The sequence below is a fragment of the Xenopus laevis genome, chromosome 5L (assembly GCF_017654675.1).
Source record: "Xenopus laevis strain J_2021 chromosome 5L, Xenopus_laevis_v10.1, whole genome shotgun sequence".
Classification (NCBI taxonomy): Eukaryota; Metazoa; Chordata; class Amphibia; order Anura; family Pipidae; genus Xenopus; species Xenopus laevis.
The window spans coordinates 108,355,788-108,381,050 of record NC_054379.1 but is presented as its reverse complement, the minus strand read 5'-3'; the positions used below and the strand labels follow the sequence as shown (position 1 = coordinate 108,381,050).

Genomic DNA, 25,263 nt, shown 5'->3' with positions numbered 1-25,263 from the left:
GGCACAGCGATCATCCCCCCCATATAGCCCACAGAAATCGAGGCACAGTGACCCAGTTAACTGCCCTAAAAGCTAGGGTAGAGGTTGCAGCCTGTAACAACTCACATCAGAAGTTGGCAGTTCCAGAGATTAAGCTGCACGTCCTTTGAAATGTTCGCTGCCTGCCCGTACAATGCATTAGCGCTTCTGCTTATTTGAATCTACCGCCCAATAATGGATAATGCGCAGTGGAGCGGTCACATGGTATGATCACATGACCGTGACGTCAGGTCCTTTCCGAGGATGGGAACTAGCCGCTACCGAGGTAAAATGTTTGAGGGAACTATCCCCCACACTGAGTCCTGCCCCTTCTCATTTAGTTACACAATCTGCTCGTCGCTCCCACAATGCAGCTAGGTAATACGCGTACGTGAAGTTGTGACGCCAGTCTCGCGTAATGACATTTGCGCGATTTTTAATAGACGGGAGGAAAAGGTTTGGAGTTTACAGCCTTGGGGAAGGTGTAAGTAGCGATTGGGGACTACGGGCAGTGTAAGGGAAAGCGGAGCTGTGCATTTAAGTCACGTGTATTACAGGGTGAAGTTTAGCCCCAGGCTATCCAGTCGCCTCTATTGGGACGAAAACTGCTCTATATATACACAAAGTGGCTTAGGGTAGGAAGATGCTGGCACCATAGCAACGGCCCTGTGCTCACAAATCTGTAATTTAATGACAGCAGGGGGCAGGTAACCCGCTTTAACACCCCAAATTTCGCTGATCTGGCTGTAATTTCAGTCAATGTTCGTGCGTTTCTTAAATTATATTGGAAATACTCTATTGAAAGTGTCACATATCTGGCGTAGAGAATAGTTTTCCAGCATTCGTTGATGTCTCTTCCTATGGCAAAGCCTTGCTGGGAGTTGTAGTTCAAGTGCAGCTGGAGAATTTGCAGGTTAGACAGTGCTGAGTTGCTGGCTTATCTTTCCCTCTGGCCCAAAATGCAGTCAAGTTGATTCTTGTACTTGCTAATGGCTTCTGATTAGTGATGGGCAAATCTGACCCGTTTCTCTTCACCAAAACAAAAAAAAAAAATATATATTTTTTTTTTTTTTGACTCGTGACATATTTTTTCCACCCATTGCCGTCTATGGTTGTCATTTTCACGGCAATACTTGGCAAAAAATGTCGCTCATCACTTGTTCTGATTAGCTTTGTTTTCTTGCAGCACTGCTGCTTTAATATTAATGTTCTTTGTTATCCACAATGTAGGCTTTAATCCTGTGCAACAAGCTGAGTGTGAATTGCTGCCACCTGATTGGCTCTTGGAAACAAGCCAGAGGCATGTCTCACAAGGGTAAGCAATCCAAACCCAAAGATGGAGAATCCGGAAGTGAAAAATCAGACGGAAGCCAGAAAAAAGGAATGGGGATTGATGCAAAAACAAAGACGCAGACAATAACAAAGAGCCCAGGAAAAAGGAAGATTCCGGGGAAAGTATTATCAGATAGCAGTGGAGACAGCTCTGGCGTGGATGCTAAAAAGAAGAAAACCATGGTGGAGCAGAAGGGGGAAAAGGATGTCAGAGAAGCTGTTAAGATATCCCGTATGGCAGCAGCCCCCTCTGTATCTGAATTTAAATTTAACAAGAAAAGGGCTCGGTTGCTATCCACCGAAGCGGATCTTAAAGAAGATGCTCAAGGGATAGTGTACTGGATGTCACGGGACCAGAGAGTTCAAGGTGTGCAAATCTTATAATGATTCACTGTATTCACAAATGTTATTGCTGTGTAATATGTACACTTAAATAACCTCTTACAAACTGGAGCGTGTGTATGATACTTGGAACTTGCACTCGAAATAAATATGTAACTATTCCATCTAAAATAGCTTTTTATTCACATAGACAATAATAACAGTTTAAAAAGCACCCATAAACTCTTAAATCAATGCATTGCGGCAGCTGGAAAGGGGTCCCTCCAAACAGAAATAAGCATGTGATTCAGCTAAAATTAGAAAAACTCTCCTTGCAGATCAGGTGGATATTGAGTAAACGTTAGTTTTAATATTCAATAAGTCTCAGTCTTATAAGCTCATTAAAGGACCAGTAACACTTTTTTACAAACTCAGACAAAAATAATGTACTTAGCTAAGTAACTTCTAATACGCTGCTGAATCCAGGTAGTCTTGTAAGGAATCCGAGAAAATCAAAACCGCCGCTTCTGGATGGAGTCCAAGGGTCCTCGCCATCTTGCCCCACCAGCAACCTTCTTCTACACTACGTGCGCGCTGCCGTGCTTCTTTTCCTTGTTTTCGGGTCTGAACTTCCGGGTTCATGATGTCACTTCCGGAAGTGACATCACCTAACCGATAGGATAACTGCTTAGGCTATAGGAGCGCTGGCTGAATGCATTTTATTATTAGATTCCCCAACCCAAGAAATCAGCCCAATTCCCAGTGCTGCAGCAGTTCAATACACTCCCCCTCACTCCATGTCCTCTCACTGCCATACGTCTGTGCAGCCATTCACTCCCCCACCTCCCCTCCGCGTTCCTCTCACCCCAGTCTTCTCCATTCATGCAGCAGTTCAGCTCACCCCCCCTCCCCTCCGTGTCCTGTCACTGCCGTTTCTCACAGTGCTTTCATGCAGCCGTTCACTCCCCCTGTCTCCGCTCCGTGTCCTGTCACTGCTGTCCCTCTCCCCAGCCTTCTCCATTGATGCTGCCGTACACTCCCCCCATCCCTCCTTGTTCCTCTCACTGCCCACATACAAAAGAAAAAAGCCGGCAAGAAGAGGGAGAACTTTATGCGTCGTAGGATGCATGCCCTGTCAGAAACTCTTCTGACTTCCGGTTTTACTTTCATGACGGAAGTCCTGGCTGAAGGAGCACTGTCGGGAGCGCGCTTGTACGTATTGTTCGCCTTCCATTGATCGCCATATCGCCGTTTTTCAAAATCAGTTCAGACAATGGAGGGGAGTATTTTCTGGGGACTTTTCTGGTACAAGGAGGGTGAATGGGTAATATCTATTGGGACATGGGTATTATATACACGCTGTAATTTTTATTTTTTTAATAAAAAAAAATGATGTTACTGTTCCTTTAAGACTGTATATCGCATTCATATAAATAAGTACTGTGTATCCCAAGTTCTTTCACATCAACTCCACCATGTGGAAATAATCTTGGCAGAAATTGGTGTGTACTTTGAATATGCAAACCGATACTTAGCTTGCTTTTACTTTGAGGTTAGATGCACCTCACATCCAGACTTCAACCATCTACTGTAGGCAGCATATGGATGTCACAGTTCTTCAGATTGCAGCACTGCACATCTTCAGAGCTAGTCTTCACTGGATTTGCAAAGGGAATTAGAAGATGCTTAAAGGAGGGCCCTCTATTCACAGCTGTCTTTTCAAATCTTAGTGAAGTTTATTTAAGCACTACCTGTTTTGGACCACACGGGTCCTTCCTCGAATGTTGATCATTTGGATAAGTTATGTGACTATTTTGCAAATGGAAAGTTGAAGCATTTTCTGGAGATTTATATAAAATACGCAAAATAATGCTTCACCACCCCTCCTAGGTACAGGTACCGCTTCATTTATAGTGAGGTGCAGCTATTTGCATTCCATGATAGAATCACAAAGATCTGATTTTCTTAGTGCCACCCGTACATCTATGTTACTTATGTTAATATGTGTGTAACGTTTTTTCCTTTTAGACAACTGGGCCTTTCTCTATGCTCAGCGTCTGGCTCTCAAGCAGAAGCTTCCATTACATGTTACATTTTGCCTGGTTCCTAAATTCTTGGATGCCACAATCCGTCATTATGGCTTCATGCTGAAAGGTCTGCAGGAAGTTGCTGAGGTACTGTACATATAATATTTGGTCAAGGTCATTATATTATACCATGTATGCTTGTAATTAATTATATGTCTGTCTCTAGGAGTGCAAAGAACTAAACATCCCTTTTCACCTTCTTATTGGATATGCAAAAGACATTCTGCCAAACTTTGTTAAGGATCATGCCATTGGGGGAGTTGTGACTGATTTCTCTCCGTTGCGTGTCCCCTTGCAGTGGGTGGAGGATGTTGGCAAGTGTCTACCTGAGGATGTACCACTTGTGCAGGTAATTAGAGCTGAATGGGACTTTTATAGCTGTATTTTATCAAACCATATGGATGCATGCATCTCAGTATAAGTAAAATCTGGAAAAAAAAAATAATGTATGCATACACGATAGCTATAGAAACAAACACAGAATGCTTCAGTTCATACATTCAGTAACATGACACAAGAATATATTTTACTGTACCACAGAGGATAGAGACATAAATTGGCAGCATAGAATCTGGGATGTCCAAGTTAGAAGGAAAGACAGATGTCACTCAGTGTGCAAGATTCAGTCTATAGTAGTAGTACCACAAGTAGTATCAAACTGAAAGGTACAGATCCAGTGCACACTGGAAGTAATATTATTTCATTATTACATTGAGTAATAAAAAATAAATGACTAAGGCAAAAATATATATTACTTTACCCCCCTTGGTGAATGAGTGATTCTTTAAATGTGCCATTATGTTTTTAGGTTTGTGTGTATCCTTTGTTCAAAACTGCATATCTTGCGGTTATCTCTTGCCTATAACAGGGGCCTGTCTGTAGCATTGTTTTATGAGAGTAAGATGCGATTTGCATGGTGGGAAGGATATCATGAGAGAACATATTTTCATACATTATAGGCTTTGCCACAATAGAGCCACAATACAGTTACAAGAATCTCCATCAATCCAGAGTCTCTGAGCTTGTTCAAGGCAGCCAATATAAATGGGAGGGGCCATCAAGTAAAAAAAAAAAGAAGATAAGCATCAATAGATCTTCCTTTAGGGCTCTTACAGACAAGCGTTTTTACCTGCGCTCCCCTGCGTTCCGTTTTTCTGCTTTCAGCCGCAGGGGAGCGCAGGAATAGATGCATTACATTTTTTCCAATGGGGCTGTACTCACACAGGCGCGTGTAGGCGCCGAACGCAGGTTGAGACACAACATGCTGCATTTTTCCTGCGTTCGGCGCCTACACGCGCCTTTGTGAGTACAGCCCCATTGGAAAAAATGTACACAGGCGCGTGTAGGCACCGAACGCAGGTTGAGACGCAACATGCTGCATTTTTTCTGCGTTCGGCGCCTACACGCGCCTGTGTGAGTACAGCCCCATTGGAAAAAATGTAATGCGTCTATTCCTGCGCTGCCCTGCGGCTGAACGCAGAAAAACGGAACGCAGGGGAGCGCAGGTAAAAACGCTTGTCTGTAAGAGCCCTTATATATCTCTTTCAACATTAGTGCGTACATGTGCATGCATGCATGCATGCATACATACTCTGATCAGTCTATGTACATCAGGGAAATTCAATTTTTCTCTCTGTATATTTAAATGGATCTTGCTTATGGTTGCAAATATATAGAAGACTAGGCTTGCTTTTGCTGATTTGCAAATTCAACGTGAACCGAGCGTCACTATCAAGAACTCAAGGTCTGATGTTTTTTTTCCTGAGAAGAGCGGATTTATTAACATTGGTAACTGATGCAGTAATTTAAAGGGGTTGTTCATCTTTAAATTAACTTTTACTATGATGTAGAGAGTGATATTCTGAGATTATTTGCAATTGGTTTTGATTGTTTATTATTTGTGTTTTTTTTAGTTAATTAGCTTTTTATTAATCAGCTCTACAGTTTGCGATTTCAGCAATCTGGCTGCTAGGGTCCAAATTACCCAGGCAACCATGCATTGATTTGAATAAGAGAATGGAATATGAATAGGAGGGGATCTGAATAGAAAGATGAGTAATAAAAAGTATCTATAACCATACATTTGTACCTTTACTGAGCATTTGTTTTATAGCTGGAAAGAATCAGAAGGCAAATGACTATAAAAAATAATGAAGACTAATAGAAAAGTTGCTTAAACCTGGCTATTCTATAACATACCAAAAGTTAACTTAAAGGAGAAGCACCCCTTTAATCCGCAAACTAAGGTGAAAAAAATTCTGCTCTCTTAGATTATAGTGTATGAAGTCCAGTAGGCCAATAATTATTACTAAAAGCTAAATCATTTACATCACAATTGGAGAAAAAAGGAGATGCACTCAAACGGTTCGATGCGGTGTACCCAAAGTACCTTCTTCATCAGTGATATAGTAAAGGGGGTGTGAAGCCCCTGAAACTTTGTACTCCGCACAAATAAATATTTGGAGGTATTTTGCATACACTGCATCGAACTGTTTGAGTGCATCTCCTTTTTTCTCCACTTGTGGTTAACATTCATGCTGAGTCACGTGACTATAGGAAGATAGCACTGACAAGGAATCTCAGAAAATGTTTCAACAAACCGTAAGTGTATTAAATCCTAATTTAATGATTTACATCATACATGATTTAGATATTTCTGTGCTTGATTTCATGTGACCTCTTATTTCATAGTTTTTGTTCTTAAGTATGTGAGCATTGGCAGGGTGTGAGTACAAGTTGCTAATAACAAAATTAAGGTAAATGCATTACTTTGTCTGTGTAACTATGTCATTGGGGTAGTTTTGTGTGTATTTTTAGGTGGATGCCCATAACATTGTTCCTTGTTGGGTAGCATCCATTAAGCAAGAATATGGAGCTCGAACTATTCGGAGAAAAGTACACGACCAGCTATCACAGTTTCTTACTGAGTTCCCTCCTGTTATAAAACATCCATATGAGCCCAAATTTGAAGCAGAGGTAGGACTAATTTACTTATTCATGACTTTGCACCATTCACGCCTTGATAAAGCTTCTAAGCAAAACGCGTTGGCATTCTCTTCCTTTTTAAATAACCTTTTTCTATATCAATTTGGTTGGGGTCAATTGCGGGTGTGGGGTTGGAGTCTGCTGGCACAATCCTTTCTTCTCTAACCTTACAATCTTCTTTCCATTCTAAGGGGCTGTGGGTTTGTGGCTTTTTAGGGTATATCTAGCCTCTCTTGAGAATAGGGTAAGGTTAACTAACGAGGCCACAGTCCCGATTACCCTGTCCTGCCTACAACTTTGTGGTGTCCCAGATTAGAAAAATACTAGGTTACTAGCTTACGGGACAACTCCACCCTCTATCCATTTTTTCTGACTACTCTAAGGATTTTAGCCGTTTGGTGTTTTTTAACTTACTTTCATACATGGACATTTGATTTATTTAATTGACCTGTCATCTAAGTAATTTCAGGCACAACCACTTATTTATTGCACTAGCACTTTATAATTGTATGAATTGTACTCAAAAGTCTGTGGATAAACTCTACAGATTTTTTTTTTTATTTTTTTTATTTACTTACTGATTTATTTCTTTGAAAAATACATTAATTTATATTGTAATTTATAAACTTTGTACAATCAGTTTATTTGCAATTGGGTATTTCTTTATCAATGGATTTACACTTGCTCTACTTGGCTTTTTAAAATTCATGAAGTATTAATTTAGAGATTTATCAATTTACGGTATACTTAACACTTTAACCGTATTATAAACGGGCACTTATACAATTATATAATTTACTTTATTCTATTTTGTGTCAAGCAAGATTTCTTGCCTTATATACTTTTTGAACTTTTAGTTATAGACAGGGTTCTTCTCTTATCATACTTATTTTAATTGATTTATTCTGACCTCAGTCAGACCTCTGCTATAACTATTAGAATTCTCATTACTGTTAAGAGGTAATTTAGTGGATCCATATTTCCTTGTTCTCATGTTAATGGGATAATTCATTTTATTTACAGGACTTTCTCTGTGTGCATAGTCTGCTTTGCATGAGATTTGTGGCACATGAAATGCTTTGTAGTTGTGTTTTATATACTATAAAAGAAGTTTGTGGCATCCTTTCTTTCATGGTGCTGTGGTTAACTTGCATCCTGAATAAACCATTCTGATTTGTCTATGAAGCAGATGAAGTTGTGTTTTATATTTTAAATGTTAATTGTAAGCTATAATAGGTATCTGAGCTGTCATATTATTTTTTTAATTACTAATTTATTCATGTAGTTCCGACATTTATAAAGACATTGGGGTATATTTATCAAAGGATGAAGTTATAGCTCGCCATTCTCCATTTATTTCTATGGTATTTTGAAAGGCGTATTTATCAAAGGATGAACTTTCACCCATTGATAAATACTCTTTTAAAATCCCATAGAAATGAATGGAGAGTGGTGGAATTTCTCTCTAGAGAATTGTGGTGATCTCTTAACGTCATTCTTTGATAAATATACCCCATTGTTTGTTATTCACATTGGTCCCTGTCCTAATTAGCTGCTGTACTTTTGCTTTCGTTTGTCAGACTGTCGACTGGGATAAATGTTACAAAAGCCTTGAAGTGGATCGGACCGTTGGAGAAGTGGAATGGGCAAAGCCTGGAACAAATGCCGGATTTAATGTATTGCAGTCCTTTATCTCGGAGCGTCTCAAGCATTTTAATTCAGACAGAAATAATCCAAACCAAAATGCTCTCAGCAACTTGTCTCCATGGTTTCACTTTGGTGAGTCTTGGCGACTGAATATATAAATATACCCTCGATCATGCATAGGAATTGAAAAACACAGCCTCACTGATTGGCCCAGCCAGACTCTTACCTGTTGCATGAAACCATGAGTCACAGTTTCTATTAGCTATGACACATTTTGTCGCCCATGTTAAATCCTCTTCAGTACAAGCAACAAAATGTCCACATATACTTTTTTCAGTGGTGTCTGTGTGGATTGCTGATTTTAGTCTGCTTAATCTTTGCATATGTATGATGGTGGTAGCAATACATGATAATTTAGGTACAAAGAGAATAATGTAAATTAGGTGAAAAAAATTCCACTTTGCTCCTGTTATTACAATACAAAATTTGGCATTATGACCCCCTTAACAATCCTTAGAAAAAAATTAGGTGCATACAAAACAGAGATGTAACTAAGTGCTCCATGCTTCCTAAGCTCCTCCCTCCTCATGCATTCGTACCTCCTCTGATGAAGCGCCCAGTGGTACAAAGCTCGTTGGGGGGAAGGAGTTTAAGGACTGGAGCACTAATTTGTTTTATATTTTCATATGCAGGCACTCGAATGAAGGCAATCTTCCACCAGGCAATAAATTTAAGTAAAATGTATTTATTATGCCACATGTATAGCCTTATGCATTTTGTTTTACAAACACTTTATTCAACTATTGAAACATAAATGGCAACTTTGTTCCTTTTCTTTTAAAACTTTTAGGACAGCTGTCAGTCCAGCGGGCAATTCTTGAAGTTCAGAAATATCGCAGTAAGTTCAAGGAATCTGTAGATAGTTTTGTGGAAGAAGCTGTGGTGAGACGGGAGCTGGCGGACAACTTTTGCTTCTATAACAAGAATTATGACAAAATTGAAGGTAAAAACGCTCTACTGTTATATTGACAGGATGCCATTCTTTCTTACAAATCATCAGAAACAATGATAAAGAATTTATTTGCCACAGACAATATTTGGCTGAAGAATCACTGAGGTCCTAGCTAAGAGAACAGTTTTAGGCCCTCTAAAACACAGATACAATATGGGTTTTCATTGTATCTGTAATAACTTGTACTTGTTGTCTTGCTATATATGCTTAAATATAGTTTTTTTTCCATGAGTTGCCCTTTACTATAAAATGTTAGGCTTTTTTCAGGTTGAAACATATTTAGCACCAAAAAATCGTAAATATGCTTTGTAATAGAAATGTGTAGATATTTTTTCTTGTTGTAAATTCTTTGAAAATATGTTATTGTATTTTCCCTATACAACTGAATTAGGGAAAATCCTCTAGAGAATTTCTGCCATGAAAAAATGACGTATTTGGGAAATCGGCATGAAGGAGGTGACATAGATAAGATGCAAATGTGTCTGATCTATCTTTATAGTGGCATTACGAAAGTTGGACCTTGGCAAAAATTCATTCTTTTAGTAAATTGGCAAAAATTCACTGGAGAAATTTTACCTGATGAACAGATGTGAATTTTCACCAATACAAAGAGAGTTTTTACCAATGCGAAGTTAATTCACCAAGCTTTTTGTACTTGTTAGTTAGTAAATTCACAGAGATGCATGGGCAAACGCCATCCCTGCAAGTGGAGATGAGAGAGTACTGAGCCTGTGTTTCAAAGCGATCCGTCCAAAGCCGCTCTGGCTGCGGAAGTGCGAATACAAAACAAGTTTGATTGTGTGGACGGCATCATCACACAGGATCCGGGGAAATCAAGCTTTTTCACTTCATCAGAAGCTTCTGATGAAGTGACATTTGGTCACGAAACACGTTAAGCTGTTCCCCTGCCTGCTCACATAGTGTGTTTTAACATTTGAATAATAAAGATTTTTCATTTTAACAAAGCTCGGTTTCCCCCGGATCCTGTGTGATGATGCCGTCCACACAATCAAACTTGTTTTGTATTAGTTAGTAAATTGGCAGTTGTCACTGCAGATAAATGCAGGTACTAAATTGATGGTCATGTTGCACAATATGCGGGTTGAAAGTGAACAGAAAAAAAAAATCCCCTGGTTATTATCTTTTGCATGAATTTCTCACATCTTATTTCTCTCTCTGCCTTGTTTTTTCCACCTTGCCCTTTCTATAGATTTATTTCATTATCATCCCAGTTTTTAATATACTTCACAACCTTTCCTCTATTTTGTATTTTCCTCTCTTTTTATTTCCATGCCCTCCTTCCTCTGCTTTTCATTGTTTTGGGCCCCATTGCTTTAATTTATGGCAAAATTCTGAAAAAGGGATAGGATGAGCTGAGGGGAATGTATACTTTTTGTAGGTTTACAATTCCTGTATAATCTTCGTGAAAATGGATGTTACTTTTCTTAGCATTATGGAGCTCTTATGCCATATACCCGATACATTAATATCTGTCTTGAAAACAGAATTTCCTTTCCTCCATCTTATTTTTAAACAACAGCTTTCAGCATTCACAGGTACAGACCCATAACCTAAACTATACAGATTTGTAGGGAGAAGTTCCACCTTACCCATGTAAACAGCAGTTAATTGGATGTAGGAGCAGGCATTAGTGTATTGTAGTTTGAGGGCAGAAGTTGTTGAATAATAACCATGCAGTTCAGTCTTTCCCTTAGTTTGAATAGGCAGCTACTGGAATAAAGTTATTGAATAATAACCATGCAGTTCAGTCTTTCCCTTAGTTTGAATAGACAGCTACTAGAATAAAGTTATTGAATACTAACCATGCAGTTCAGTCTTTCCCTTAGTTTGAATAGGCAGCAACTGGAATAAAGTTTATCTGAGAATTTCAAAGCACAGTTTTTGAGTATTGATTATGGCTGATGGGACACCAGGTTCAATCTCACAAGTGTGAGGAACACAAGAGAACCCGCATTGTCACACAAGAGTGTTATCAACACTGGCAAAGAATGACTTTAACAGACAAGGAAAGGGGCAAATATATGGCTGAAATATGATAATTATCCCTGCAACTGAATGTAGAAGGACCATGTACTGGTGGAAGTTATCATTATTAATTTTAGAAAAACTTTTAAATGATAACACCATCTCATTCTAAGAGCAGAAAAAGCTCAACGTTAAACATGCAAAATATGAAAAGCAGGATAAAACTATAAAGGATATGGCTTGCATTCTTTTTAAAAGAGATAAATATGGAGGAGGCCAATAAAAAAGAGGTTACAGATTTGTATAATTTTACACTTGCTAAAGCAGAATGAAAACAACTATTCTGTTTCTTTTTTAAAGGGGTTGTTCACCTTCCAAACACCTTTTATCAGTTCAGTTGTTTTCAGATTGTTCACCAGAAATAAAGTCTTTTTTTCAATTGCTTTCCATGTTTTATTATTTACTGGTTTTCTAAAGATCTAAAATTAAAGTTTAATATTCCTGCCTCTGGTGTTTCAATCTGGCAGCTCAGTAATTCATGTGCAGATTCTGAACTGTTAAAATTGTTACAATAGTTGAGAAATGTATCAACTAATGGAGCTGAGAAATGTATCAAATAATAGAGCAAAATTGTATCAGCTACTTTTAATGAAAATCAGGAAATCTGCCCAGCAGGGCCAAAGTTCAGAAATATATCAACTAATGTATCAATTTAAAACCGTTTACAGAGTCGGCGACCCCCTCCCAGAGCTGCTTCAGAAAGATAAGAAGGTGAATTAATTAAACTTTACACTTCAATATTAGAAAAACGGTTATGATTCGAAAATAGAAAGTGATTGAAAAAAGTCTTTATTCCTGGTGAACTGTCTGAAACCAACTGAACTGAATGTTGGAATGTGAACAACCCCATTAATGCATGGCATTGCTGTTTCCAGAGTCCTTAGAAACAGCTCTAAAGGCAGAGTAAGTGCAAGTTTTTTTTCTGCCATTTTAACATGTTTTTGTCGTTTATCAAAACCTCTGTTTGAATCCAGCCTCCAGTAATGCCCATTTTATTCAACGTAAATTTAGATTACAATCCCAACATTGTTTAACATATCAGTTTCTTTGTGACATTTAAGGTGCTTATGACTGGGCAAAAAATACTTTAAAGGATCATGCAAAGGACAAGAGGACTCACCTGTACACTTTGGAAAAACTAGAGGCTGGCAAGACTCATGATCCTTTGTGGAATGCTGCCCAGGTGATTGGATTCATTTGGCTTTGGGTCAACCTGTACTTTCGGTGCATGTTCAGAATCCTGTAAAGTATACTTAGCTGGAATGTTTAAAGAAACTCTGATCTGTCATTCTGCTCAATAATTCATGACACATGCTTGATAAAAGACCAGAATCAGATAAAGGGATTTTGTCACAGGAAATCATGTCATTTAAGATTTAGTGATCTTTCAGTAGAATCCTGCACTGAAATTTATTTTTCAAAAGAGCAAACAATTTTTTTTTATATTTCATTTTGAAATGTGATGGGACGATAGCTATTTTATTACTTCTCCAACTGCCCTCAGCCATGTGACTTGTGTTCTGATAAAACTAGTCCCTTTTTAGGGCATTGACTCATAGACATTTTATCAGCCACAATTAATCTTGGCCACTGAGGGTGACAAACTGTCCCTTGTTTCCTTTCCACTGGCTAGCATGCAAATTAGTGGGGAAACATATGCAAAGTGAAGTTGCCTGTAGATTCCTTGCAAGGAAACTTCAGCCACTGAAAAGCAGCCGCACAGCGTATGTTTCCCCACTGGCATCAAAACATCCCGAGTGTCATCGCCCTACTGCTGAATTGCTCTTTGGAGTGATTTTACCCCCCTCATCCCATTTCCCCCTAATTATTTGCCTTCCTTTTCCACCTCTTTCCAGCTTTCAAATCGGGGGTCACTGACCCCACCAGCCAAAAACGATTGCTCTATGAGGCTATATTTTTATTATTGTTACGTTGCAGGCCTCTACTAATCATATTCCTGTTAAGCAAAAAGCTTAGTAACTGAAAAAATAACTGCAAATTGTCTCAGAATATCAATGTCCACATGATACTAAAAGTTAATTCAACTCATCCTTATGTCATGTTGCGAAAATGGGCTTATTGTACAAGTCAGGGGTACAGATCTGTTCCTTGGATCAATACCCCCCTCTAACTCCATGTTTGTGATCTTTTTTTTCTCCTGGAGATAGGTGTGATCCAGGCTGTAGAATACAGTATTAAGCTTAGGATCCATTACTCATAGTGTATTGTTCAAGCAAATGCTAACCCAAAGCCATGATGGTGGCAAAACAATTTTGAAGATTTTAAATGTTAGCATATTTTAGTATTCTTATATAAATACCTCTAACTGGGATACCCTAGGTTCCAGACATTTCAGATGATAGTTTTAACACCCTTGATTCTGACTTTCGCTTATAAAGGCTTTCTAAAAAAAATATTCTGTTTTCATAGCTCCAGATGGTGCATGAAGGGAAAATGCATGGATTCCTGAGGATGTACTGGGCCAAAAAGATCCTAGAGTGGACAAGTTCTCCAGAGGAGGCACTTCATTTTTCCCTTTACCTCAATGACCGCTATGAGTTGGATGGAAGGGACCCTAATGGATATGTAGGTAAGGAAAGCAGTCGTGCCTGAAAAGAGATTACTGATAAGTAATAATCACTGCACTCTAATATAGACACAGGAAGACTGGGAGGACATGACTGCACTATGATAGCACTGCAATCCAAACTAAATGTCTTCTTCAAAGGAGTATTTGGTCATGACTTCATTAATGAAAGTTGATGGTATCATTTTGGTAATTCTGGATGGTCTTCTTGTAGCTGCTACAGGAGTGGCCTCAGATCTTGCTGATAGAGTCCTATGACATCTTCTCTGTTCACAACAAGCTTCATAGTGGTCAGATAGGAGGAAACTTCATTTTAATATAATCTGGCCCTCGAACATGTGCCTGCACCCAGGCTGACGTCATGCCTGTCAGTGAAGCTACACAAAGGAGCAGATCCGCTTTCTCCTCCTACGAACAAAACATGGGTGGAGAAAAGTGGTTCATCAGCCCTTTGTGCCTTTAGCCTTAGAGATCAGATTTTACCTGCCATGCTGACCCACATTTGGACAGCCAAAACATTGGCAGTTTCCCTAGCTAAAGCAATGCCTGTGAAAGGAATGACCTCCAAAGGCTGTGTTGTTTATTGCTGAGCTGTATGAAATAAATCAGGTAACTTATTGCAAGCACTGTTAGTAGAAATGCTATAAACTAGCTGAAAACTGTCTGGGCTGTTTTATGTTGTGTTTTTTGTTTACATTTGTGTTTATGGTCTCTCACAAGACTGATGACCCAATGATGTCACTTATGTCTCTTTCAACCACCCATGAGTGTTTTAAGGGCATTGTATGTGTTTGGTTTTTTACTTTGCAAGCAGTTTGTGCTCCCCTATCTGACTATTTCAATTCTATTGCATGCAACAGGTTTGTGTGTTAATCAGCTTGTGCTACATTGTTTACTATTTAGAACCAGCAGTGCAGACGCTAGCAAGGGACAGACAGATAAGGCATTCAACAGCAATTACATTTACAATTAATTTTAAAACGATTGAACACTGGCAATTAATATATGCTGGAAAGTTGCTTAGAATATTATTTACACACAGAATGCCATGCACCCAGAACCAAAATACAATGGTCTGGTCACTATATCGTTAGCGATTGACTGATTGATCATTGGTTTTGTATTTATCAGCCTTGTAAGCTTTATTAGACTGGATGTTTATCTGGTCCATTATATGTTCATGCCTTTTACACTTTCCCATTAACCCTTTCCATTTTGTTCTGTCATCTGCTATACAGGCTGCATGTGGTCAATCTGTGGGATCCATGACCAGGGCTGGGCTGAGCGGGCAGTGTTTGGGAAGATTCGCTACATGAACTACCAGGGGTGTAAGAGAAAATTTGACGTGGCACAGTTTGAGCGGCGCTATCACCCAAAGAAGTTCAGCCAATAACAGATGGACGGACTGTGGAAAATCCTTTCAAGGTGTTGCAAGACTTCTTTTGGGCTCTCAGGGAGAGATTATGGATGAGTGCTTCAGAATGTTGAGGCAATAGTTAATCTGTTACACCATGGCGGCTACCCATGTCATGCTTGTCATACTCTTGTAGTCATTTCATTTTTCTACGTTTCTTTGTATTGGAAATTGTTGCACGTGTTAATGCTGTGTGGTCCCTATATGGAGAAGTCAGAAGGGGAATTTTCCATCAGGTAACTGCAACATTCCATCCTCAGCAGTGGAAATAAATAGCTGTTCTGCCGGTCACTTTTTACAACTTCTTAAATGTTGTTGTTTTCTACAAAATTACAGGGAAACTGTACTTGCAAAACAGCATTTTTATTACCATAGCAGTTCAGCGAGAGATCTCTGCTGCCAATGCAACCAATCAGATGTTTGCCTTCATTTTCTAACTTGTAGTCGCTGATTAGTTGCAATTGGCAACTGCAATTTTACACCTTTGCTTGTAAATCAGCACCATTTTCTTTTTGACAGTTGGCAATATAATTTTTTAGAGAAAACAGTCACTGAACTGCCTGCTGATATGAGGTTTTTTTCTATCCTTCAATGCCACGATGCTTCCTACAAATGTCAGCAGACACCAAATATATAAAACATGGCAGAAAATATATTGCTTTAAATTGCAAGAGTAATGCATTGTAATATGTTATGTTTGTTGGTTGTTCTTTCCAAGGGATTTAAACTGGTACTTGGCTTTCAGCTGAAGGTCTTGCTGTATTGATAGACTTAGATTATAATATGTAGACATTTGACTACTGGCCTTTTGTAATAAATCCCTCAGGGATAGCCTTTGTCTTTATATACATGTCTTTTCATAAATACACTTGCATGTTTTTGTATATGTTGTGTGTGATTGTATTCTTTTCTGTGTATTAACACTAAAATACATCCATTAACTTTCAAACAGTAATGCAGATTTGACAACAGATTCTACAACAGTGGGAAAGTATAGAATGGGGAAAATGCTTTTGACATCCCAACTCCCCTTTAATCAGGCAAATAAACAACTCCCTGTCCGCCTGAAGCAGGTGTTTTTGAGTATGTATGTAGCCTGAAGGTGGGGAATTAAAACAGTGGAAAAAAAAAAATCATGTCAACATGTTTGTATAAAAAGCCCTCATTTCTCTTCTACATCAATAATCTATAGGCAGCATTTGTGGGACTAACATTCAATTCATTTAAACTTTCAGTGAAGGCTATTGCTGCAAGCTGTTCTTGACATGGAGTCTGCATATTGTGTTTATCCATACGAGTCGCCCTCTGGAAGCCACGTTAATTCTCCAGGCACAAGGCAATCCTTTCAACCTACACATCTCTGGCTTCCCAGTCTAAAATTTGAAAACAGACACATTGAAAAGCACCCATTAAAATGTGATACCCAAATTAGCCAGGTATTACTTTTTTTTTATTAAAATAACAGGCATTTCTTTTTGCAGATATAGGGGGTAGAATTGTACACTAGAATTTTCTTGGAAAAGACAATTCGATTCTTAATAAATAACTCTCTAAAGGTGGCCATACACAGGGAGATTCATTTGGCGATGTTGCCAAACAAGCGGATCTCTTCCTGATATGCCCACATTGAAGTGGACGATATTGGGCCCAACAATTGGATCAGAACGTGGCCAAACGGGCGGTCGGATCGCGGGACCACATCAACGAAAAGATGTTCCGACAGGATTTTTTAACCTGCCTGATCGGCATCTGCCCGACTTTCGGCCAGATATCGATCGCGAAAGCCCTTCAGGGGGCTCTCTACACAAGGGCGGATAAGCTGTCGGCAGCTTTTATCAGCCCGTGTATGGGGGCCTTTACTCTTCACGTCGCATTGTTCAGTAGATCCCTGTCCATGGCCAATTGTTTTTTAACCTGTAGAGTTTTTGACATGCATGTCTTTCTCATGTCTCAGAGCACTAAAGCTTACATAGTTCCCCCAAATTAATGGCTGACCACAATAAAGGCAAAACCGTGTTTCAATCTGTTTATTTAGGACGGACTAGCTGTTTCTTGAACAGTAGAGACATAGTATTCTTTATACAGTTAACTATTCTTATTTACAGGACATTTTCACAATACATTTACAGTGGAAGGAACCCCTTCCTTAATACAAATACCTGTGGATTTATTTATCTGGAGCCTGCAGTGGAGTCGTGCAACTATACATTGTAGCCTGTCAGACATTGCTTTCAACAGTGTGTTGCACTTTTATTTTTTTATGCTAATAGCAGTGACCAGCTGGCTGAAGCCAGAGTCTATGGCATAAATAATATATATTTGGGATAGAGGTAAATTCCCATAATCCTGGGACAATATTTACCAACAGAATGTATGCTTCTGGCTAGAACACTGGTATTGTCTCTAGCTTGTCATGAGGAAGGTTATGGAGGCAACACACCACATGAGCAAATCTCTAAATCTTGATCATTTAAGGGTTAAATCTGGAATGGTTTAAAAAACTCGCTTTACATTTGGAATGTTTGTTTTTATAGGGTTACACTCACTAGGACCAGCACCAACTTCAAGCCCATGCAGTCACTTAAGGCAAGAACTATAAATACAGAGAGAAAAAGCATAAATGGGATGTCCCCCTACATGTAACTAACTATACCCGCCTAACATAAATTAGAAAACATCATCTGAAATATCCTAACATTATTCTGTCAGGACAAAAGGTATAGTAAAGTTATTGATTTCATATATAGCCTAAACCAATATTGCCCTACTAGTGGCCTGTGTCTTGCATCCGGATTGCACCCTTGGTTGAACTGGTAAAGATGACTTGCAAACATAAAAACCCCAAAGTACCTGAATAAATTGGCCACAATCACTGGCCTAAAGTATTAGATTGGATTAAAGGATTTTATTTGTTTTCATCAAACACTGTTAATGAGGTTTAGACTTGAAAAAAGGACAAATAGGACAAAAAGCATGGATATTGGCTGTATTTATGGCTTTTAAATTACTACTACTAATACTACAATAATTTTGGGTACTAGAATAGGAAATCCTCAAGCCCCAGTTCCTTCATCAAGTTCCTCCTTTGCTTGCAGCTCTCCCTTTCATGCCAGCACATACTAATCCAGGGAGAAATGGGCACAACACGGAGAAAGACTTTGAACTGGGTGAATGATGTATCTGAACATATTCCACTGAGCTAGGCTCCAGATAAACGCAGCACCAGATATGCAGATGAAGAAGTGCATTAATGTAATTAACATGAAATGCATACTGTTCATAAGTAAGCCTTATAACATTTTCAGTGCAGGAGGGGCAAAGTGCCATTGTCTAATGTTCCTTATCCCTTTGGCACTGCAACAAGCAAAAGCAATTTCCACACTGAACTGCAGTGGGCCAAAAATGTTCCTATGCCCCGGCACCCACCCCTCTATAGAATAGGTTTTCTGGATATCCACACAGCAGTCACATGGAGCAGGTAAGTCAAGTTGGCCATATTGAGGCTAATAAAATCTGCAGACTTAGTCCCTTTGGAGGGTCTGTCTGAACGATATTGGGTCAAATATGAACTTGATATCTATAGGGCATGTTAAAATCACATCGGATAAGTCTGAATCTGTGCAGTTATCACAAAAATGGGTCTCCATGGGCCCACAGTTAGATCCTATCAATGGCCAGTGGGAAAACAATGGGTGGTTTGGGTAAATGGGATTTGTGGTTACCCAAACCAGGCAAAGATCCACTCATTTTTGTGACCTTCCCAAAGGAGCAGATCTATAAGTGTATGGGCAGCTTTACTGCGACAGATCCATGTTTGATTCTGTAAGGCTATCCAGATAACATTCATTGCTAGGAACAGTTGGCCTAATGGATGGTTTCTGTAAAGATATACAATCAATTAGTACATTAGTGCAATTATAAAAAAGCTGGTCCTCACACGAAAGCCTTGTGCTATTCAACTTCGGCATAGTTATCTTAGATACTATCAATCTATGTGTAACTGAAGGAAGATTAGGATTCATGCACTGCATATTCCCAGCCACAATGTATTCCATAATAACGTATCATGGCAGCATTCGTTTTAGTGCCAGCAGTCATTGAGCTTACAGGAAAGGATCTCAGCCAGTTATAGGCAGGGGCAGTTTACTGGGCACGGGTCAAACACTAAGCTCTGCATACTCACTCTTGGTGCAATTAAATCCAACCAACTCTGATCAACTGCATGGTACTAAAATATACCAACATTACTGCAAACAAGACAAGGCAGGAGAATGTATTCTAGAAAAGTGCTTTTCTCGACTCTAGATCTAGTGCAACTGTAAAGAATAAAGGGAATTACATTGCAGGGAGTGAAGATGCGCACCAGAAAGCTGGAGCCAACTTTGACATATACAACCTTCTGCAGTTCGCATGGATCACCAGCCTTTAGACAGCTACATGTGCTGGCTCCATTGTGATCACACATAACCAAATTTCTCTGACATTGCTTGAGCAATCGGAATGGGACTGGTGAGAGTAACTTTTGGCAGCACTACTGAAGCAGATTATTAGCATAGGCAGAAACGTGTTATTTTAGGGCAATTTGCTTGAAAATTATGTACAACCAGTTTATGGCAGATGTGGAGATTCTGGGAAAAGTTGTGTATTTGGAGTAAATTTCATCCCATTACAGTCAAAAACTCATTTTGGATCATTGCATGGCACACAACTGCAATGATCCAAAATGCACCGGAATAGGCATGTTACAGTCACAACCTGTTGCAAATTTGCTATGATCTCTAGGGTCTATAAGTGAAAGAGATGGGTGCACCACCCCCAAGTCTAATTTCTCTGGAATATTTAAGAGAACAGCACATATGCCACAAGTTTAAATTGCAGGTTTGCAGATTACAGTGATCACACAGTTCTGTTTATGTCGCTTTCACTTTCTGCTGTATCTGAGACCGACTGATACGCTTGTTAAAGTCTATTAGAGAATATGTGATAATGCACAGCTGTGAGGTGAAGAGCATATTCCAATATTGCACAACAATGTATGTAGTGATCACAAAGGAGGTATTACTGTTAATTTCTGACAACCAGAAATCCGATGATTAACCAAAAACAATCAAGGTTAAAAAAAATGTCTATAATAAACAATAAGGGGGGGTCTTTAATACAAGACTGTGAGAATATGTTGTTTTTTTTAGCAAGATGCAAATTCTGGATGACTAGCACTAAAATTAAAAAGCTGCAGTTACACTTGGTCTTGCCCTTTCGTGCTTGTTAAGAGTCCACGGATGGTTCTTCTGCATTAAATTCCTCCTGATCAGAGTTATATGACTCCAGGCTTTGCCTGGCCAGAAGGTCTCTTCTTGCTCTTAAACGTTCACACTTGGGACACTCTTCAGACCGGAAGCAATATTTGTGATAGCAAGCCTTACAGTCTGTGGGTGTAAAAAAAAAAGAATAGTTCAGGCACATAGAGTAACTACATTACATATAAATATATAATACACAAAAGCCATGAATATCCTGTAAATTATATCCTTATAAACGGTGAGTAGTGATGTCATCAGTTATAAACGGTGAGTAGTGATGTAATTTCTGTCACATGACTCACTAAAATTTGTGTATTATAATAAATAAAGTACCCCCAGTTGTAAAATATGAGGATATTATAAGTTACCTCGGAGTTCCATGACCTGTATAAAAACACTCGGCCTTCGGCCTCGTGTTTTTATATGGTCATGAAACTCCTCGGTAACTTATAATATCCTTATATTTTACAAGAGGGGGTACTTTATTCACTATATAATCGGCATTGATGCATCTATATCTCCATGGCATGCATGGGCATTTGCCTTCTATTTGTGCATGATTCAAACATCATGGAATTGACAGGGTCTTTTAAACATCAACATACACCTTTATTCAACATGAGCCAAATTACAGGGGCTTGCACTGATCACTAGTTCTGCTATAATATGTTAATCAGATGCTTATAATGATTTAGTCCCAAGCCTTAAAGGAGAACTAAAGCAGTAAAAAAAAAGTAGAACACAAATGTTGTACATTTTATTTTGGGGTTCTATACCAGCCCAAAGCAACCACAACCATTTAGCAGGGAATATCTGTGCCTGTAAAGATGTCCCAGTAGCTCTCCATCTTCTTTTCTGCTGATTCACTGCACATGCTCTGTGCTGCTGTCACTTACTGAGCTTAGGGACCAACTCACATGATACTGAATAAATGTAATATGAATGTCACAATATAAGGCTGAGGCCGATTAGTAAATAATTATTAGTACATGGCAGCTCATCAACCAGCACAATTAGCATCAGAATTTAATAATAAACCCTGTGGCATGAGCTTGATGATTTGAGACGACCCCTAAGCTTAGCTTCTCAACAGTTACTCAAAACACACTGAGCATGTGCGTGTCACTGACACTCCTATCAAAATTGAAGATGGGAAACTCCTGTGACAACGTTGAAGGCCTGAATCATTACCACTACAGTGATGCTGAACCTTTGGGCTGATTCACTAAGGTTAGTATATAAAATATTGCACATCTAGCCATATTCATTTTTAGGCTTTAGTTTTGCTACAAAGAATGAAAAGCAACCTATCTTCAGCGGACCCTACCGTCACATCTCCGGCATTTATGTAGCTCAAATGGAAAGATCACATCGTCTTCATTCTGACAGAATTCACAGATGAAGCCCTTGGCTTGACAGAGCTTTAAAAAGTAGAAACAATACAGAGAGAATGTTAAACCATTCGATTATCTATAGTGGCATGCAAAATTACACCAATATATTTTTTTATACAGGTGATGCATTTTATAGATGTCGAGTGCAAATAGCACATAACATTCTATGGTTCTTTGATATATTGGTAAGGGTAGAGCATCAACAAGTTGCTCAAAATATGTAACACCCTGCTGTGTATACAAATCACTTATGGGCTGGCAGCATCAGGAGCTTTAGGGCCTCTCCAAATTTCTGATTTTCCATGTGTATTTCTTTAATAAGTATTAATGGGGTTGTTCGTCCATGTGATAACTTTTAGTATGATATCGATAGTCAAATTCTATTCTAATTTGCAATTCATTTTTTATTGTTTTTTTTTGTTAGCTTTTTATTCAGCAGCTCTCCAGTTTGCAAATTCAGCCATCTATTTGCTATGGTCCAAATTACCCTAGTAACCATGCACTGATTTGAATAAGAGACTGGAATATGAATAGAAGAGGTCTGAATATAAAGCGGAGTAATAAAAAGTAGCAGTAACAATACATTTGTAGCCTTACAGAGCATTTGTTTTTTTACATTGGGTCGGTGACCCCCATTTGAAAGCTGGAGTGAGTCAGAAGAAGGCGGCAAATATATTAAAAAAAATTTGAAAAAAAATAAAAAATGAAGACCAATTGAAAAGTTAATTCGGATTCTATCACATACTAAAAATTAACTTAAAAGTGAACCACCCTTTTAAGAGGTGAATGTATAGATGGTTTCCGCTTACTTATTTTGCTTAATATTTATATACTACAGGTATGGGATCCGTTATCCGGAAAGGCAGTCTCCTATATAGTTACATAGTAGTTACATAGTTAAATTGGGTTGAAAAAAGACAAAGTCCATCAAGTTCAACCCCTCCAAATGAAAACCCAGCATCCATACAAGACTCCATTATAATCAAATAATCCAAATTTTTTACAATTATTTCCTTTTTCTCTGTAATGATTAAACAGTAGCTTGTACTTGATCCCAACGAATATATAATTAGTCCTTACTGGAAGCAAAACCAGCCTATTGGGTTTATTTAATGTTTACACGATTTTCTAGTGGTCTTAAGGTATGAAGATCCAAATTGCAGAAAAACCTGTTATCTGGAAAGCCCCAGGTCCCAAGCATTCTGGATAATAGGTCCCATACCTGTACTTAAAGGAGAAACAAACCCCTTATTTAAAAAAACCCTACTCCCCACCCCACATAGTCCCCCCTCCCCCCCCCCAGCCTAGCTGCTACCCCAGGCAAATGCCCCTAACGTTTTACTTACCCCTCAGTGCAGGGAGATGCCTGCAGTGAACTCCAATCCCTGAATCTGCACCGAGGGGTAAGTAAAAAGTTAGGGGCATTTGCCCGGGGTAACACTTAGTCTGGGGGGAGGGGGTCTATGTGGGGTAGGGTTTTTTTTAATAAGGGGTTTGTTTCTCCTTTAATATTTACAATTTTGTTGTATAATCCATACAGCCCTATTCTAGGTAATGGAACTAGTTCATGTTTTAGCTCTTGAATACTCTGCGTAAAATGAGGCTAGTTTCTGTTACTCTGCAAAATGTTTTACAGTTATTGAATTTCTTTATTTTTTTTACAGTAATAAGATGAATACAACGTTAATAAAACCACTGAGAAAATATGTGTTTGCATACATCGGTCATGCACAGATAATAAAAATTGGTCTTATTACAAAACAACCTTCCGCAGAAAAATGAATAAAGAAAAGTGATCCAGTTCTGCACACAGTTATTTACTACACAATTATGCAGGGATCAAACGGTTACCATGCATTTCTCTACATGTAGGGCTCCAGATCTCACTAAATCCCTTAACTGTGGGACCAACTCCCCTTTCTTTATGTAGGTGAGATCGCTTAAGGAGAAGAGATGGTGGTCCTCAGTCAGGTGTCCAGGCACAATGTCATATAACTCCAGGATTCTGTGAGACACAATGAATTCAGATGTAACTAATGCGATTTAAGGATAAATGAATGGTGAGCAAAACAAGAAAAAATAATGGGTTAACAACGAGAATGAACGCAATTAAGCAAGACACATATAACCACAAGCAACAACAAAGCATGAAGGCGAGTAAATGTATAGATCACCTAAACATCCAACATTTCTCCAGGCAACAAGAAAATGACATAAAAGCTCACCCTTTAGCCAGCCTGCATGTTTTGAACATGTTCTTTAAGTGCACCAACTGGACCCTCAACAACTGAAAAGAAAACAAACCGTTACTTGGTAAAAAAAAAAAAAAAACACTCCACACTTTTTCTTGTTGTTGTTGCTTGATTGTAAAAGTATCAATCATTTCTACAACACTGAGCAATAGTAGTGAAATACTGGCAATTGACTGCCAATAAAAACTGTCTGTGAGGGCCGTGCTTGCAAGATCTCATAACAAGTGTGGCTCCTTGAGATTATAAACTACAGCTCTGGAATATCTGGAGGATCACAGTTTGCCCACACATGGCTTACACTCTTTGTAAGTGAAACCTCGGGTTGTGATTTTAGTAAAGGGAATTCTCCAATGCATATATGGCTGTGACAGGAGCAAACAGAACAAGCTTTTACGGTTTCTGTAATGGGACCCAGAAAGACAAGGATGTAGGTGACAAATTACAAATTAGGAGGGACAATATTAAATTAAGATTCACTCAGATTGTAAAATCCACATTGATTATAACCTCTTATTTTTCTGCTCAAACTTTCTGGGACAAAAACTCTTTTTTTTCATGGAAAAAAAACTCGAACTTTCCATGGAAAAAAAAGCTTGAATTTTTCGAGATTTGTTATACCCCGGTGCTGCAAAAAGCCAGAATCTGAAAATCTGCCATCTCAGACCTGTTGAAGTCATGTGTAAGTCAATGAGAGTGGAACCTATCTCAATTTGAAGTTATTGTGGTCTGCGCTGGGTTTAGCCCAAAAAAAATCAAGTGATTCAGGAAAAAAACAAAAAAAACTTGAGCGAATCGGGATTTCGCTCAGTTATGGAGTTTTACCGCCATCCGATTGATTTGGGTTATTTTTTTTATTAAATAAGGTCAA

The 25,263-nt window shown here is 38.7% G+C and overlaps 2 protein-coding genes across 8 annotated transcripts in view; one reads left to right on the top strand and one right to left on the bottom strand.

The window, feature by feature from the left end:
- Positions 1-223: 223 nt before the first annotated feature.
- phr.L (CPD photolyase-like L homeolog) lies at positions 224-16,333 on the top strand. Of its 3 annotated transcripts, none has more exons than XM_018241341.2 (10): positions 224-304; positions 1,249-1,717; positions 3,700-3,845; positions 3,925-4,107; positions 6,576-6,734; positions 8,324-8,522; positions 9,241-9,393; positions 12,510-12,631; positions 13,879-14,038; positions 15,274-16,333. In XM_018241341.2, exons 1-10 carry the CDS (start codon positions 254-256, stop codon positions 15,426-15,428), a joined length of 1,797 nt encoding a protein of 598 aa, XP_018096830.2. In that variant the 5' UTR covers positions 224-253; the 3' UTR covers positions 15,429-16,333.
- Positions 16,334-17,461: 1,128 nt separating this feature from the next.
- Positions 17,462-25,263, bottom strand: part of rubcn.L (RUN domain and cysteine-rich domain containing, Beclin 1-interacting protein L homeolog) — a 54,499-nt gene continuing 46,697 nt past the window's right edge. For all 5 annotated transcript variants that reach the window (XM_041563239.1, XM_018241358.2, XM_018241360.2 and 2 more), the window contains 4 exons: positions 24,369-24,430; positions 23,995-24,148; positions 22,077-22,170; positions 17,462-20,875 (listed from right to left, as the gene is read on the bottom strand). In XM_041563239.1, the coding sequence (XP_041419173.1) occupies positions 20,715-20,875; positions 22,077-22,170; positions 23,995-24,148; positions 24,369-24,430 (471 nt within the window). In that variant the 3' untranslated portion in view covers positions 17,462-20,714. The remainder of the gene's footprint in view (positions 20,876-22,076; positions 22,171-23,994; positions 24,149-24,368; positions 24,431-25,263) is intronic.